Source organism: Urocitellus parryii, chromosome 1 (genome assembly GCF_045843805.1).
Source record: "Urocitellus parryii isolate mUroPar1 chromosome 1, mUroPar1.hap1, whole genome shotgun sequence".
NCBI lineage: Eukaryota > Metazoa > Chordata > Mammalia > Rodentia > Sciuridae > Urocitellus > Urocitellus parryii.
In genome coordinates this window covers 5,873,994-5,888,434 of record NC_135531.1, presented here as the reverse complement: position 1 = coordinate 5,888,434, position 14,441 = coordinate 5,873,994, and the positions used below count along the sequence as shown (strand labels likewise).

Genomic DNA, 14,441 nt, shown 5'->3' with positions numbered 1-14,441 from the left:
AGGACTTGGTTTTCAAACCAGCAACAGCTCTAGAGGAACAGGATGTGGTCTTGGCTAATGCTCTGCTGGTGCTGTTGATTCCTTCCTCCCAATTCATATGCTCGGTGCTAAGTCCTCAGGAGCCAGAGTGGGACTTTACTTGAAGATGGGGTCTTTAAATCAACTTAAATCAAGGTCATGAAGGTGGTCCTAACCTCACAGGACTGGTGTCCTACTAAGAAGAGGAGATGAGGACAAAGACAATCAGGTGAGCATGCAGGGAAGCCAGCCCCGCTCACACCTGGATCTTGGATTTCCAGCCTCCAGAGCTGTGAGAGAATGAATTTCTGTCACTTAAGCCACCCAGTCTCTAGTCCTTTAGTACAGCAGCTCCAGCAAACTAACACAGTGCTTTTAGAACTTCTGTGTCAGTTGTAGCAGGTTAGAAGCCCACAAATTTCAGAAGCTCAGAGGGCTGATTGTCTTCTGCTCTTGACCAGAAGATGTGGTAATTTTATAGTCCCGGGTCAAGTGCTGCTTCCAGGTCTTGAACGTGGAGGGCCTTCTGGAAAGGGGCTTTCCTTGTGTCTGTGTGTGCGTGCTCACGTGCACGGTTCTCTGTGACACTGCAGTGTAGACTGAAAGTGCTAAAGCCGACCTTGGTCGCATCCCTGAACAAGGCTGAGCTGCCGGCCCTTTGCTCACCATCACACACAGACAGATGGTGATATCCGTCACTTTTCTTTGTTAATAAAACTCCAGGAACCAGTGCTGTTAAGTCAACATGACTGTCCTGCAATCCTTACTAATTTTTAATTCAAACTCTAAGACGCCGGGATGTTTTACTCCGGTCATTCTGTGAATCTTCTGCTGATGGCTGGCCTGTGTCTCTTCTCTGTGGATACAGTGATTGTCATTCAGGTCACAGTGAACAAAGGATTGCCTGGAAACAGCAAGGTGCCTGGGAGGCCTGGGCTTGACTGTGCCCTCTGGGTAGCTTTTGCTCCTGCTGGAGGGCTTCAGAGGCTGGCCTCAAGCCATATGAAGTCAGCCTGACTCTGTGGCGCTGCAATTTCCTTTCTGTACAATGACCATCTACAGAAGGGCACCCAAGGAGGCTGAGCACGCTGCACGCTCAGCTGGCCCCGAGCTTGGCACAAGCCAGTGGGAAATGCTATCTGCGGGGCTGACACCATTGTAATCAGCACTGTGTCCTGGCTGGTAGGGTTAGTTCTGAGGGACAGGGAGGAGTGAGGAACTGTCACTCAGCTGCCATCTGGTTCCTTGCCGCTAGCAATGTCTGATTAATTAAAAGGGGGACACTCAGGAGGTGTGCAGGTGAGAAAGCACAACAGTGAGTCAGTGCACAATCAAGTGGCTTTTTTGGTCCCTGCTGCTCACACAGCTGCAAGGGCAGGGTGGCCGGCCACTCATGCTGCCATCTTGTGTCCCACCCTCGGAGAAGAAGCCAGGACCCCACCAGGCTGTGCTCGCTTGTCCAGGTTTGCAGTTCGCTCTCGGTACTCTGGGATTGGAACTTCTGTAGGGTCCACTGTCTGCTGAGTTTCCTTTAGCTTTAAGACATAGATCTTACACTTTTCAATGTCAAAAATCCCACATGAAAACTATGAATTATAATCTTTTGTCTCAGTAAATGATAAAAGATACAAATGATGGTCCAAGAGGATACTTGTAACATTTTCCCAGCTCATTTTAAAGGCCCAAGGATTATTCATTTCAACTAAACAGAATAAAACGCCTTTGTTTAGTAAAGAAGGTTTAGTCACAGATGAGAGGATCGCATCACTACTTCTACAGAGAAATTATCATAAGAAATCTATACAATCCTTTAATTTAAAACAGCCAAAGTTCATACCACAACAGGAAAGAGATGTTGATCATGTGGGGAAAAGATTCAGTCAGGTAAAAATCTTCATGAAATGACTGAATTTCTCATATTATGTGATAAATCTAAACTTTTGTATACAAAGCTGCCAAGCAGATATTTTTGCAGTATTACACATGAAATCTTAAAATTGTTTTGAGGTTTCTCTAAAGATATAAATTTTAATTCAGAGTTGAGATAAGGTAAGTGTTTTCCTATAGGAAAGAGGAAAACACGCCTTTTCTAACTTTGCAGCTTAAGAGAATGGGTCCTAAAAAAGAAATCCCAACTAACAGAGGAACATAACTTCCATATTACGACTCTTTCTTTTAAAGTAATTATTGGTTTGATAGCATCCCAGTGCTTTCAACACCTGAGTAGGTATTTTGATTGCTTTCCCAAAGCACATTACCTTTAACTATGGAAATAATTTGGCAATTGCTTTATGCACAGTGAACAACCTACAAGTAGTGAAATTGCACAGGGACTCAAAGGCACCTGACACTGAGGTCACCTGAGACACTACCATGTCCTTCTGTGCATGAAACCCTAAAACATAAATGATGGTCCAAGTTCTTCAATCCTTTCTTTGCATTTTGGCAATTTCATGAGTACCACACCTTACTCTCTTTTGGAGAACTGTATGTTGGTTGAAACCAGCATGGAAAATGCAAAGAAATTGCACTGATATTTTAAAAAATGCTGAGCTTTAAACATCATTCCAAATGTCAATATTTAAATGTAATACAATGTGCTAGGTGGGAGAAGCTGAGTCCAGTTAAGATTTTATCAAATACATAAAAATGTTGATAATTGTTTTCAATACTGAAGCCTCTGATTTGCAAACTGAATGCTTGGCTCTCAATTTTGATTACAAAGAAAGTGAATGTACACACCAAGACTCCTCTATTTTAAGAGAAGCTTAAGGTTGCCAATAAGACAGTTTTTATTCATAGCATCAATGTAGAAATAGAAAAAAAAACCATTTAATCTACTAAGATATTTCTCTTTTTAAAAACAACTGCTTCATTTCTTGTTTAAATCTTTTTTCCCTGTTCCAGAATGAAGGCTGCAGTCTAAGATCCCCCCAAGTCTAAAATGTTAGGATTCGACTCTGTGATTCTATAGGGAAAAATTACAATTCTCTGCCTCTGACTTCAAAGACATATTTCCTATAAAGAATGAAAGACAATAACAGACAGGTCCAAAGAATCCTGATTATGTACAGTGAAATGAACAACAAGGCATTTCTGTAGAATATTTTTCTACACTTGTATATAAATCGTGCTTGCTAAATAAACTGAGATCCAATGGCTTGTATTCAATCACATGCACCTTGCAGTGGACCCAACATTCCACTATATGATGAGGAAGATGCTTTGACATTAAAGCATCAAGCCTTGCTCAGTTAAAGCTGTCTTTCTAGAGCTGTTATAGCCATCCTATCCCTAATTCAAGAAATAGGTAAAACCTGGGCCCTAGAAAAGATAAGAATTAAGTGACCTTCTCTGCTGGAGTTGGGATGCTATTTGTTTGGAATCCCAGGGGTTCCACCTCTAGTGAAACTGGCAGAACAAGCATCTTTTGATTAGTGTGAAACCCCCTGCAGTGAAGGGGTCAGAGGCAGCAATGGGAAGAACTGATCCCTCCGATAAGGAGACGGTATAAAGACCACAGGAGGTCATTCAGGGTCTTTTTTAAGAAAACAAGGATTCTCCAAAAGACACCTACAGAAATATTATTTTATCCAATAATGTTTAATATCATTTCAGGAGGACACCTCAGAATTTGAACACGTTCAAGAACATATAGTTGGGAAGATAAAACCAGAGGCCCCTGCCTGCAGCCAGGCAGGACCACATCAGAAAATCCATTCTCTGCTTCCCTGCACTCTGGGGCTTCTTTCCCATAAAGCAGTCCCCTGGTACAATAGGGGAGAAGAATCAGGTGACCTGCTTAGCCTTCCTCTCTGAGTTTAGTTAAATTCTTTAGCCTTGTCAACACCCAACCTCCACCCTGGGGACAAGGAAAAAAGGGTTTAAAAGAGACCAAGACTTGGAGGGCTACCCCAGAGGTTCTGGAAAGGAGCAGGTACCAGGCAGGAAGGGAGCCTGGCTAGGGACTGCAGACATTGCCTTGATGGGGTCTGGCCGTGTCACTTAAGGAAGGGCTCAAACCACACTTCTGCCTCTCTCTAGAGAAATTTCTCAAGAACACATCTTTACAGGGGATGCTAAGAAGGAGAGAGCAGTGGAGAGGAGTCACCTGCAGGCAGCTGGCTCTCAGAAAGGCCAGAGGAGGAAACCTCTGTGTTGGGGGGGGGGGGCAGGGAGGAGGCAATATGCTGGGACAGATGCCTAGGTCACGCTACACAAGAAGTTCCCACCTTCATAGATTCAGGGGCATAAGATGGGTTGAGTAGACAGGATGGAGAGGGAGACAAAAGGGGGAGGGCAAGGAGAAGGGGGCGACTCTAGAGGGTGGAGAAGGGGAAGGGAGGGCAGTATGCAGATGGGGGAGAACAGGAGAGGTTAAGGGCAAGAAGGAATAGAAGAGAAAGGGGAGAGGACCTGGGAGGGAGGGAGGGAGGGAGGAGAGAGAGAGAGAGAGAGAGAGAGAGAGAGAGAGAGAGAGAGAGAGAAAATGAATGAGAATGAGAATGAATGGGCAAGCTAGAGAGACCAGAGACACTAACAGGGCCAGGCAGGGGACAGGAGCGACAGGATGGAGACGCAGGGAAAGGAAGAATCTATCAGGGAAAAGAGGCAGAGGCGCTCAGGAGCATCCCTCCCTGGGGGAGATATATTCAGAAAAACTCCCTGGGAGGTTTATTCAGAAAGAGCCAGACCGGCACAAGTAGCCCTGGGCCAGGAGCAAGGTGGCCAGAGGCCCATCCCTGGTCTCCCATCCCGGACCGGGTGCACCGGGCCCTAGGGGTCGGATCGCCGCATCGCCGCCCCGTGTCCCCAGGCCCCCCGCCCCCCTCCGCGGGCCTTACCTGGCCCTTGACCAGGCTGGCGGCGAACTGGCGCATGACGGCCTCCACTGTGTAGGCGCTGGACCAGCCGCGCGGCGTGAGCAGCTCCATGCAGATGGCGCCGCCGTCCAGCACGTAGCCGTTCTCCAGGCGCGGGCTGAGCACCCGCATGAAGGGTGGCGAGAAGGGGAAGTTGTCGGGGAAGGTGAGGTTGAGCAGGATGAACTCAGTGTTGGTCTCCTTCATGTCCTGCCACAGCACCGAGTCCTTGTCCACCTGGTGCAGCTTCACGTTCCAGTCGAAGAGGCTCTCGTCCACCAGCTCCACGGAGATGAAGCGGTCGCTGAGGCGCGCGATGTCCTGCAGCTCCTTCATGAGCCGCCGGCTGCGCACCTGCGTGCAGTGCTGCTGGCGCGCGGCGGGCACCAGGCTGCCGCCCGCCGCCGCCGCCGCTACCGCGGGGCCCGGCCCCGCCCTGGCGCCCGCTGCCCGCTCCCGGGGGCCCCCGGCGCCCACTGCCCCCGCCGCCCCCGCTGCCGGCTGCGGCGGCTTGTCGCGCGGGGCCAGCTCCGCTGCGCGCTTGCCCTTGCCCTTGCCGGGCCCCGGGCTCGAGTCGCCCGCGCCCCCGGGGTGCTGCTGCTGCTGCTGCTGCTGCTGCTGCTTGTGGCCGCCGCTCTTGGCGCCGCCTTTGCCGCGCAGCGACGCGCTCTGCTGGCCGCCGCCGCCGCCGCGGTGGTTGTGGTGGTGCTTGGGGTCCTCGGTGTCCCGGTTGTGCAGGCGGATGAGCCCGATTTTACGGAGCAGCGTGGCCATTTTAGGCTCGGCGCCGGCTGGGGGCTTCCCTGGACTCCTGCCCCCGGAGCCCGCGAGCCGGGACGCGGGGGTCGCGGGGCGGCGGCTACCGGCGACCACTCAGTGGGGTGCGGCGCGGGTCACCACAGGCGCCAGCGGCCTTGGTGCAGCGGAGCGGGCGGCACGGGGGCTCGCAGGCTGTTGTGTCGCCGCTGTCATATGACGGGGCCCGCTCCGGCTCTGGCTCTGGCCGCCGAGGGAGGTGTGGAGGAGACGCGGCGCCGCTAGCCGTCCCTGGGCCGGTCCCTGGACGCAGCCCTCGGATTCCCAGTGTCCACGGTCCTTTGTGCGCGGCCGCAGCGCGGCTGGCCCCGAGTCCAGCGCCGCGCCGGGGCGCGCAGAGTCGCCCGCAGCGCCCCGGAGGCAGCGGGATGGCCGTGGGCTCCGACCGTGAGCGTCTGCCCGGCTGTGCCGCTCTGGCGGCTACCGCGGGGCCAGGGCCACTGCCGCTCGTGTCGCCGCCGCCGCCGCCGCTGCGGCTGCTGACATTGCAGAGGCGGCTGCTCCGTCTGAGGCGAGCGCGGCGCGGAGGGGGCGGCACTGCCGGCCGCGGGGGGGGGGCGCGGGGCGGAGCCGCGGGCTTGCCTGCGCCGTGCCACCCCCGCCGCCCGGCTCCCGCGGCGACACGCGCTCGGCCGCTGGGGGGAGACAGCGGTGCGCGCCCGGCCCGCCGGACTCCGGCTCGGGGAGAGCGGCGCGGTGGGCTCGCAGCCCCAAGCCCGCAGGGGCCGCGAGGGAGGGGCTCGCGGGGAGGGGACTGTCTGCGCGCGCTCAAGGGGTCTCCGAGGCCACGGGTCGGGCTGTGCCGAATCCGGGATGGCTGTGGACCCCAGCCCGAGCCGCAGGCCCCATTTAACCTCCTTACAGCAGCCCAGAGGGGAAGGGCCGAAAGCAACCTGTTTATTGATTCCTTCAGATGGAGACCAGTGTTCCCGCATAGCCGATTTGGGCGGTCGGGGCCAGAAACCCGCGGCGGGACACTTTTCATAAGGATCCTTCAAAGAATCAGGGTTAGCGGGGGACGGGGGGGCGGGACGCCAGCCGCAAACCTCCTAAAGAACGGACCCTGGAGTCACGACTCCGGTAAAGGTGGACGTTTCGCCAGCTCATTCCCCCTCCTTGGCCCGCTCCACTCCTCCTGCCTGAGGTTGAGTGTTCTGTGGCAGGTCTCCGGAGGAAGGGACCGTCAAGCCGTGTGCCCAGTGGCTCGTTTTCAGCTGCGGAGAAGCACATCAGACCCCCGGAGGCGCGAGCAGCCGGGTCTGCGCCCCGGAGTGCCGGCTGACCGCTGGAGGAGCGGGAGTTCTGCCTTCGACCTGAGCCTCTGGGTCCTCCCTTTCCTCTCTTTCATTAACCCGCTGAAAATCTTATTTTTAATCTGGTGAAATAAAAAAAAAAGTGAGTTCAGACCCCCAGAAGCTGGAAGGTCCTGAGAATTCTGGCACATTCACGGTTGTGCCCCTTTCACTGTGCAAGGGACACACAGGAAACACTATCTTGAACCTAAAACTGATATGGCTTAAATTCTAACCCCCACCCCTTAGGAGGTTTGGCTTTTAATTTCGGGAGACTCTTCCAGTTTCTTCTGGAAAGTGTGTTGACTTTTTGTATTTGATATCTTTTTCCATTTTCATTTTTTCCAAGTCATTAGAAAAATTCACTGTAAAAAAACACTGCTTTGGGCCTAGAGAATGTGGGGTCCTGTCTCTTGGGGATGTCTAACAGGAGAGAGTTGAACTTGTGGTGAAGGAGAGGGAGTGACCAGGAGACAGGTGCATCCCTTGTTGTTCAGATGGTGTGATTGAAGGCAGTGTGGTAACACAGCTGACCTGAGGGGCAGTGGACTCTCACCTGAAGCAGATCCAGGGTCTGTGTGTCCTGATCTCAGGGGGTTTTCTTTTTGTTTTGTGACCTTATCCTATGCAATATGTATGTGTGATTTAAGATAGGGCGAGAGGGAAGATGACAGTGTCTACTTGCAAAGTTCTGTGAGTTCATTTGACATAAGGAAAGGGCATAAGACAAGGTTGAAAGCTGATATCGAAGGAGAAGCAGTCATTCCGTGTTTTATTATTTAACTTCCATGGAAGCCCTCTCAGGTTTTATCAGATTCATCAATATGGTGAAGAAACTGAATTTCAAAGAGGCCTTGCAGCTGACCCAGCTCAGCCATGTGCTGGGAAGGAAGGCTCAGCTGGACCTGCACATGGGGACCCTCTGCCTCCAGATCCTGTACTTGCTGTTGATCAACTGCCCTACCAGCTGCTGGGCCTCAGATCCATCCAGGGTTGGGGTTAGGGTTGGGATTAGGACTTGTAAGAGGTGGGGCCTAGTGGGAGGTCAGTACTGGCCCTCCCTGCTCTTTGGCTTTCTGTCTTCCCATGCAGTCTTCTCTTCCTTCCACCAGGAGCTACCTGCTATGATATGCCACATCTGAGGAGCTCTCAGAAAAGCGGGTGCCATGCTATCTGTACTTTCAGCCTCCCAAACTGTGAGCCAAACAAACCACATTTCTTTACGATTACCCAGCTTCAGATATTTCATTGTAGCAATAGAAAACAGGCTAATAACAGTGATTGTATAACTTCTTTCTGGTTGTAAATATTGTTTGAAAGTGAAAGGAGCCTGATTAATTCTGATGCTGAGATAAGAGGTGCAATCAGGACAGGTTGACCCAGGGGGATGGTGGCATCTCACAGGTTATCTTTCTATCTAAAACATAGACTCCTGGATCAACTCTTTAAAAGGCTAAAGCCAAATGTTAAAAATGAGAAACAACCAACGTTTGAACAATAGTCAAAGTGTCAAGAAAATTATACCTAGTCCACTTAAAAGTATATTATACAGCAACAATATTATAGTTATGAAGATTACATGAAACATGGAAATATTTATGATCTACTTAATTTTAAATGAGAAAGCAGAGTTCAAGATGGTACCCCTATGTTGCTACCATTATGTAAAACTATGGTAAAAGTAAGGAAAAGTCTAGAAGGAAAATATTTTGAATGGTAACTCTTGTTACATTAAAATAGTGGGTTATTCTCAGTGCCAGCACATGAATCCAAATGTCACTTCACCTGCAGGACAGTCAGGGTGGGCAGAAGACCTGTGTGGTCCATAAGTTCTTCTTTTCCTTTCTCAAGATCACAGAAAGTTCTGTCTCACCAGAGGAATGAACAGATATGTACCTGGACCCACAGTGTGACAGATTATCTTTTGTTGTTACAATTATTCCTTTTTACTTGATTTTCAAACATTTGTAAAAGGAATGTGTTGCAGTTGTGATAAAAAAAGTTACATTAAACATTAAGTTAACAACTTTGTCCTAGTTGAATACAGTGCATTTAGTTAAAAAAAAAAATCTCTAAGGACAACTATGGGTTTCAACTAGGGGTTGGGGAAAAAGATGGTTAGGGAATCTGCAGCCAGAGCCTGAACCAATCAAGCAAGAAAAGAAGGAAGGGAGGTAGGAAGGGAAGAAGGGAGGTGTTTACAATAGGTGGTCACTTGAGCCTTGAGTTGCACCTGCCAAAGGCTTCTCCCAAGAGCATTTAATCAGTGTTCCCAGATACTAGCTCTCTCCAGTTGCAGTTTTGATAAAAAGGCAGAACTAGTGTTTTTCCATGTACTTTGCCTCAAAGGAACATCTCCCCATTATTTTGGTTCATCCTGTTTCCAATGAGCACCAATCTCATAAGGTCACCAAAACACCATTCCACCTCAAAATATCTGTCCCAGAGCTGGGAAGGGTGGTACACACCAATAATCTCAGTAACTCTGAAAGTAGAGGCAAGAGGGTTGCCAATTTAAGGCCAGTCTAGCAACTTAGTGCGAACCCCAGGGTCAACTTTGTATGACCCTGTCTCAAAAAAAAAAAAAGGTCAGGCATATATATATAGATCAATGGTAAAGTTCCCCTGGGTTCAATCCACAGTACCAAAAATAAAACAAGTAAATAAATACATTTGTATAAGAAAATATCTGACCAAAATTCATGCACATAGTTTGTTTTCTTGAAGTAGATTGTTAAGGTCACTGTCGATGTTGAAAAACATTGTCTGTGTGGATCTGTGTCATTACAAGGTCACAGGACACATTAAACCACTCATTTCTCCATCAGCAAAGCCTGTGACTGGAAGGCACATTCCATATCTGAAGCGCCATCCACACAGACCTGTTTATCTTCATGACAATCCTATTAAGTAAGTCCTGTGTCTTTCCCTTCCTTATAATTCTGTAAACCAAAGCACAGAGAAATTAAGCAGGCCCTAGATAATGTGGCAAATGCATGGCTACCATGCTTTGGGACAGTTTGCAATCCAAGGGTGGATGACTGATACAACTCTTAGGGTCCTGGCCTCCAGGAAAGCAGGAACTCACTTTCCCAGATGGCCTTGCAGCCAGGCATCGGCATGTGACCTGTCTCAGCCTATCAGAACTTCAAGGTGGAAGCCTGAAGGGGGCTAGTTCTGGGTGAGTGGGTGGAGGAGCCCTGCCCAGCTTCCTGAGGCAGCTTTGAAGCTCAGGTTCATGATTCCATCTAGAGGTTGGACCCAGGCTGGAGTGGGCTTCTTTGTTGGGATGCTTCAGTGTTGTGATCTAGATGACGTTCCAGGCTGTGTAGCAGCCTTCGAATCAGATTTCTGACCTCCTAGAGATTCTTCGTGTGACAGGGTACATTCCCTTTGGTTGCAACAAAATGGCTTTGTTTCCTTTAACCCAGGACGTCTGGCCAAGTTAGACTGCCCTTGTTGGGAATAGTGCCCGGCACGCTGTCCTTGCTCCTTTCATTTGCTGTCGTTAACCCCCACCCCAACTCACGTGTCCTCACGCTTCACCTTGCTTCTCAAAGTCTTTGCTTCAGTGACCACCTGTTTGCTCTTTTCCATCCCAACCTAACTCAGCAGGGAAAGTGGGTTTTCTCACCTCAATGGCTTGGGTCAGTTAGCCAAAGCTGGCAGCAGCGCGGTGTGGGGAAGGATTGGTGCTGGACTTAGAGGGAAGTACACGGGGTAAAGACTTCAGCTTGCACCTGTTTTTTTTTTCAAGTGAGTTTAAGCCAGGCAAGTGCTATTCAGCCACAGATGACATTCTGTAGGCTACTTTGTATCTAAGTGTGACCTGAGGTCTGAGTAAAACTTAGAATATAATTTCCAGGCTATTTAAGTACAGTTATTTCCAGAATCTGGAAAAGGCATTGGTTGGGTCACCGTGGAGGCTCTGTGTTAACCACCCTGTCCTATTACATAGGAGAGAAATAATTTTCTTATTTGATCCTCTGGATTACTTTTTCTTAAAGCAAACTAACCAGGGCTCTAACTAATATGAGCCATGTTATCCTAAAACATAAATATTGCTAGGAAACCATATAAGATTTAAAAATCCCATATGACAGCTTAATCAAATGGCTTTCTTCCAGGCTCATTGCAGTTAAGTCAAGGTCAACCTGCTGCTAGGGATGCTAGTTCCCCATCACTTGGCCTGATGTGTATGGCAGAGGTCCTTAACTGATGATCTCATCCTCCTCTAAGTGGCATTTTAATAGCTTGATTTTAGAGAATGAACCCATAAAATGGATTTCAGATCACTCGTGCATGAGCTTTTTATTAGGCTTTTCCTCGGCCACTGTCTCTCCCCTCTTCCCCTTCCAACGGGGACACGGGTTGCTGATAGAGTACATTAATGCCACCCCACCATTCCTTGGGTGTGTGAGCTGTCTCCCTTTTAGATCAGACATGGCACTCAGCCCCTCATGGATGCAAGATTTCTTCACAAGGTGTCTTCCTGGGATACACTTAGCACAGGGCCTGAAGCAAGGGAGGATTGCTGTTTTAGTCAACTTTTCTGTCACTTTGACCAAAAGACCTGACAAGAACAATTTTAGAGGAGGAAAAGTTTATTTGGGGCTCACAGTTTCAGAGGTCTCCATCCGTCGATGGCCAACTCCGTTACTCTGCTCCTGAGGTGAGGCAGAGTAACGGGCATGGTGGAGGAAATCAGCTCAGGACCTGACTACCAGGACCTGACTACCAGGAAGCACAGAGTTCTCCACTCACCAGGGACAAATATCTACTGCAAAGGCACACCCCCAGTGACCCACTTCTCCAGTCACACCCTACCCTCCTATGGGTACCACCCCGTTAGTCCCTATGAGTGGATTAATGCACTAATTAAGTTAAGGCTCTCATAACCCAATCTTTTCACCTCTGAATGTTCTTGTATTGTCTCACATGAGCTTTCCAGAGACACCTCATATCTAAACCATAATAGCTGGTCTTCTTAATTATGCAAATGGACTCATTTCAATTCTCAGGGTCCTACTTATTTCCAACAGATGGTAATTCTCATGGGAGAAGTTTGATATGGCTGTGAATTCAAGGCACTGTGTGATTCTGCAACCTCAAGAATCAAATTTTAAAAATGTATATTTAGTTATGAATGGACACAATACCTTTATTTCATTTGCTTACTTTTTGTGTGGTGTTGAGGAGCCCAGGGCCTCACACATGCTACGCTAGCACTCTACCACTGAGCCCCAGCCCCAGCCCTAGGAATCACATTTTGGGGGTGTTTTCCAGCAGATCTGAGAGTTACACTATTTTAGGGTTGCTACAGGACATTCCCCTAGTCTGACTGCCCCCTCTCTCCTGTCATATGTCATAGCTGCAGCTCTGTGTCTCTTCTTTAAAAACAATTCTCCAAGTTGCTGTCAGCAGTGGCAGCCCCCTACTTTGTCATCATTGGTTCCTCAATGGTCAGTGCAGAAGGTGCTCTCCAAAGCTTTCCTTCCAATGGGTTTGTCACCCCAGGCCACCACAGGTGTGCTAATGACGGCATGGTGCAGCTACGGCTTTATGGCTTTATGCTCATAACCATTTTCCAATTGGCCACTGGCACTAACACCATGACCCAGCTTAAGGTCAAAGTTGATTGGTCGTCTTGGTCTTTGAACCCCCTCCTGTTACTGGGCTGTGGATGAGTCAGGGTCCAATCAGGAACACAGGGCAAGTGTTTCAACAGAAGAGATTGAATCCAGGCAATGAGTCACAAAAATGCTAAAGCCCTCCAGGACCCAAAGAAGAAGCGGAGTGGTGGGGAAAACAAGAAGGAGATTTCTTGTCCTGAGGTTTCAGCTGCTGACCTTTCACCTGGAGCTGCCCTTTAGGGACTGGAGAGGCGCTGTCACCTGGGGCTGCGCAGATGCCCAGAGGCTTCACCTGCACGGTCACTGTGGCCACTGCCAGAACCTGCAGGGACCTCGCCACCCCTCTCTTCATTCATGGCTCCAGTGTCTGGTGGTCAGAACTGAGCCCGTGGATGGGGTGTGGACTCCCTGGAGGACCCACAAAAACCATTTCTGTGACAATCTCTGAACGGTTGCTCTTGGGCTATCCTCAGCTTTTGGAAGAGAGAAGAAGGGACCCGAGCTGGCTTTGGTAATTACGGAATAGAGATTTTTCTCTGGCAGCTGAAGGAATTCTTGAGTGGTGAAACGAATCACGTACTCCTTCCTGAAGCAGAGACTGCTTGGTCCTAAAGAGACTTCCAGAGATAAGAGTCTCCTCTTCCCTGTCCTTTTCATCTTTGCTTGAGGCAAAGACAGCTTCTTTCTGGTTGTGTGGAAGTGTGAAATGACAGCTGATATTGTGCCAAGGTGGCATCTCTATTCAATGCTACCTTCAATATTAGGTCTAAATATAGGTTCCAGTGCAGAACTCTGAGGAGGGGAGGTGGATTTTGCTTCCTGGCACTGTTAAGGGGTGGTGAGTGCAATATCATCATTAGTCAAAACCAAGAACTTGTATCATATTTCTATTATGCATTTCAAAGCATTAGAATGTAATAAAATCATTTGAATCTTTTTGTTTATCTTACCATCAGTGTATGACGGTAAATGTTTTGTTGCTCCCATGTCAGCTTTGAAAAATTTATTTAGGAATAAATTCTCCAACTTTGGCACTTGAAAATAATATCTAATTTTAAATCGGTTTTAAATAGATCTTAACTGCACAATTCAGTTGGCTTTGAAAAAAAATGAATGTGTGCATCTTTGTGATTTTTACCCCAATCGAAGCACAGAATATTTCCATCATTCTAGAAAGTTCTTCCATGTTTCATTCCCCTCAAGATTACCCCCTCCTTCCACCAGAGATACCCTGTTTTGAATTCTATTACCATAAATTAGTCTGCTGGTTTTTTTTAAAGAGAGAGAAGAGAGAGAATTTTTAATATTTATTTTTCAGTTTTTCAGTGGACACAACATCTTTATTTTTATTTTTATGTGGTGCTGAGGATCAAACCCAGCGCCCATGCATGCCAGGTGAGCATTACCACTTGAGCCACATCCCCAGCCCAAGGCTTGCTGGTTTTCTGTGCATAATATGAGTGAAATAATACAGTCTATACTGTCTCTATCTTGCTTCTGTCTGTCAGTATCTCATCTCTGTGAGATCGGCCCCTGAGCCCTGTGTGTCAGGAGTTTTACTTCCTGTTCGTTGGTGGTGTTCTCTGGGTGTGTGCCGCATCTGCTTACCCGTCTTCCTGTTCAAGGACACTTAGGCTGCTTCTGGCTTTTTCTGTTTTACACACAGCTTCTAGGAATGCTCATGTCCAAGCTTTTTTGACACATATTTTTACTTCTTTTGGATAAATGCCAAAGAGTGGCATGGCTATGTCAAAGGCTAGGTAGGAAGTCATTTTATAAGAAACTGCCATGTTGCTTTCCAGGGTAACTGTGGCATTTTT

General features: G+C 48.7%; 1 protein-coding gene across 2 annotated transcripts in view; it reads right to left on the bottom strand.

Annotated features, from left to right (window-relative positions):
* The window catches only part of Ube2ql1 (ubiquitin conjugating enzyme E2 QL1), a 39,882-nt gene extending 33,694 nt beyond the window's left edge, over nucleotides 1–6,188 (bottom strand). For both annotated transcript variants that reach the window (XR_003301569.2, XM_026397070.2), the window contains exon 1: nucleotides 4,863–6,188. Coding sequence is in view for 1 of the 2 variants with exons in the window: in XM_026397070.2 (XP_026252855.1) it covers nucleotides 4,863–5,654 (792 nt within the window). In the remaining variant the exon portion in view is untranslated. The remainder of the gene's footprint in view (nucleotides 1–4,862) is intronic.
* Nucleotides 6,189–14,441: the final 8,253 nt, after the last annotated feature.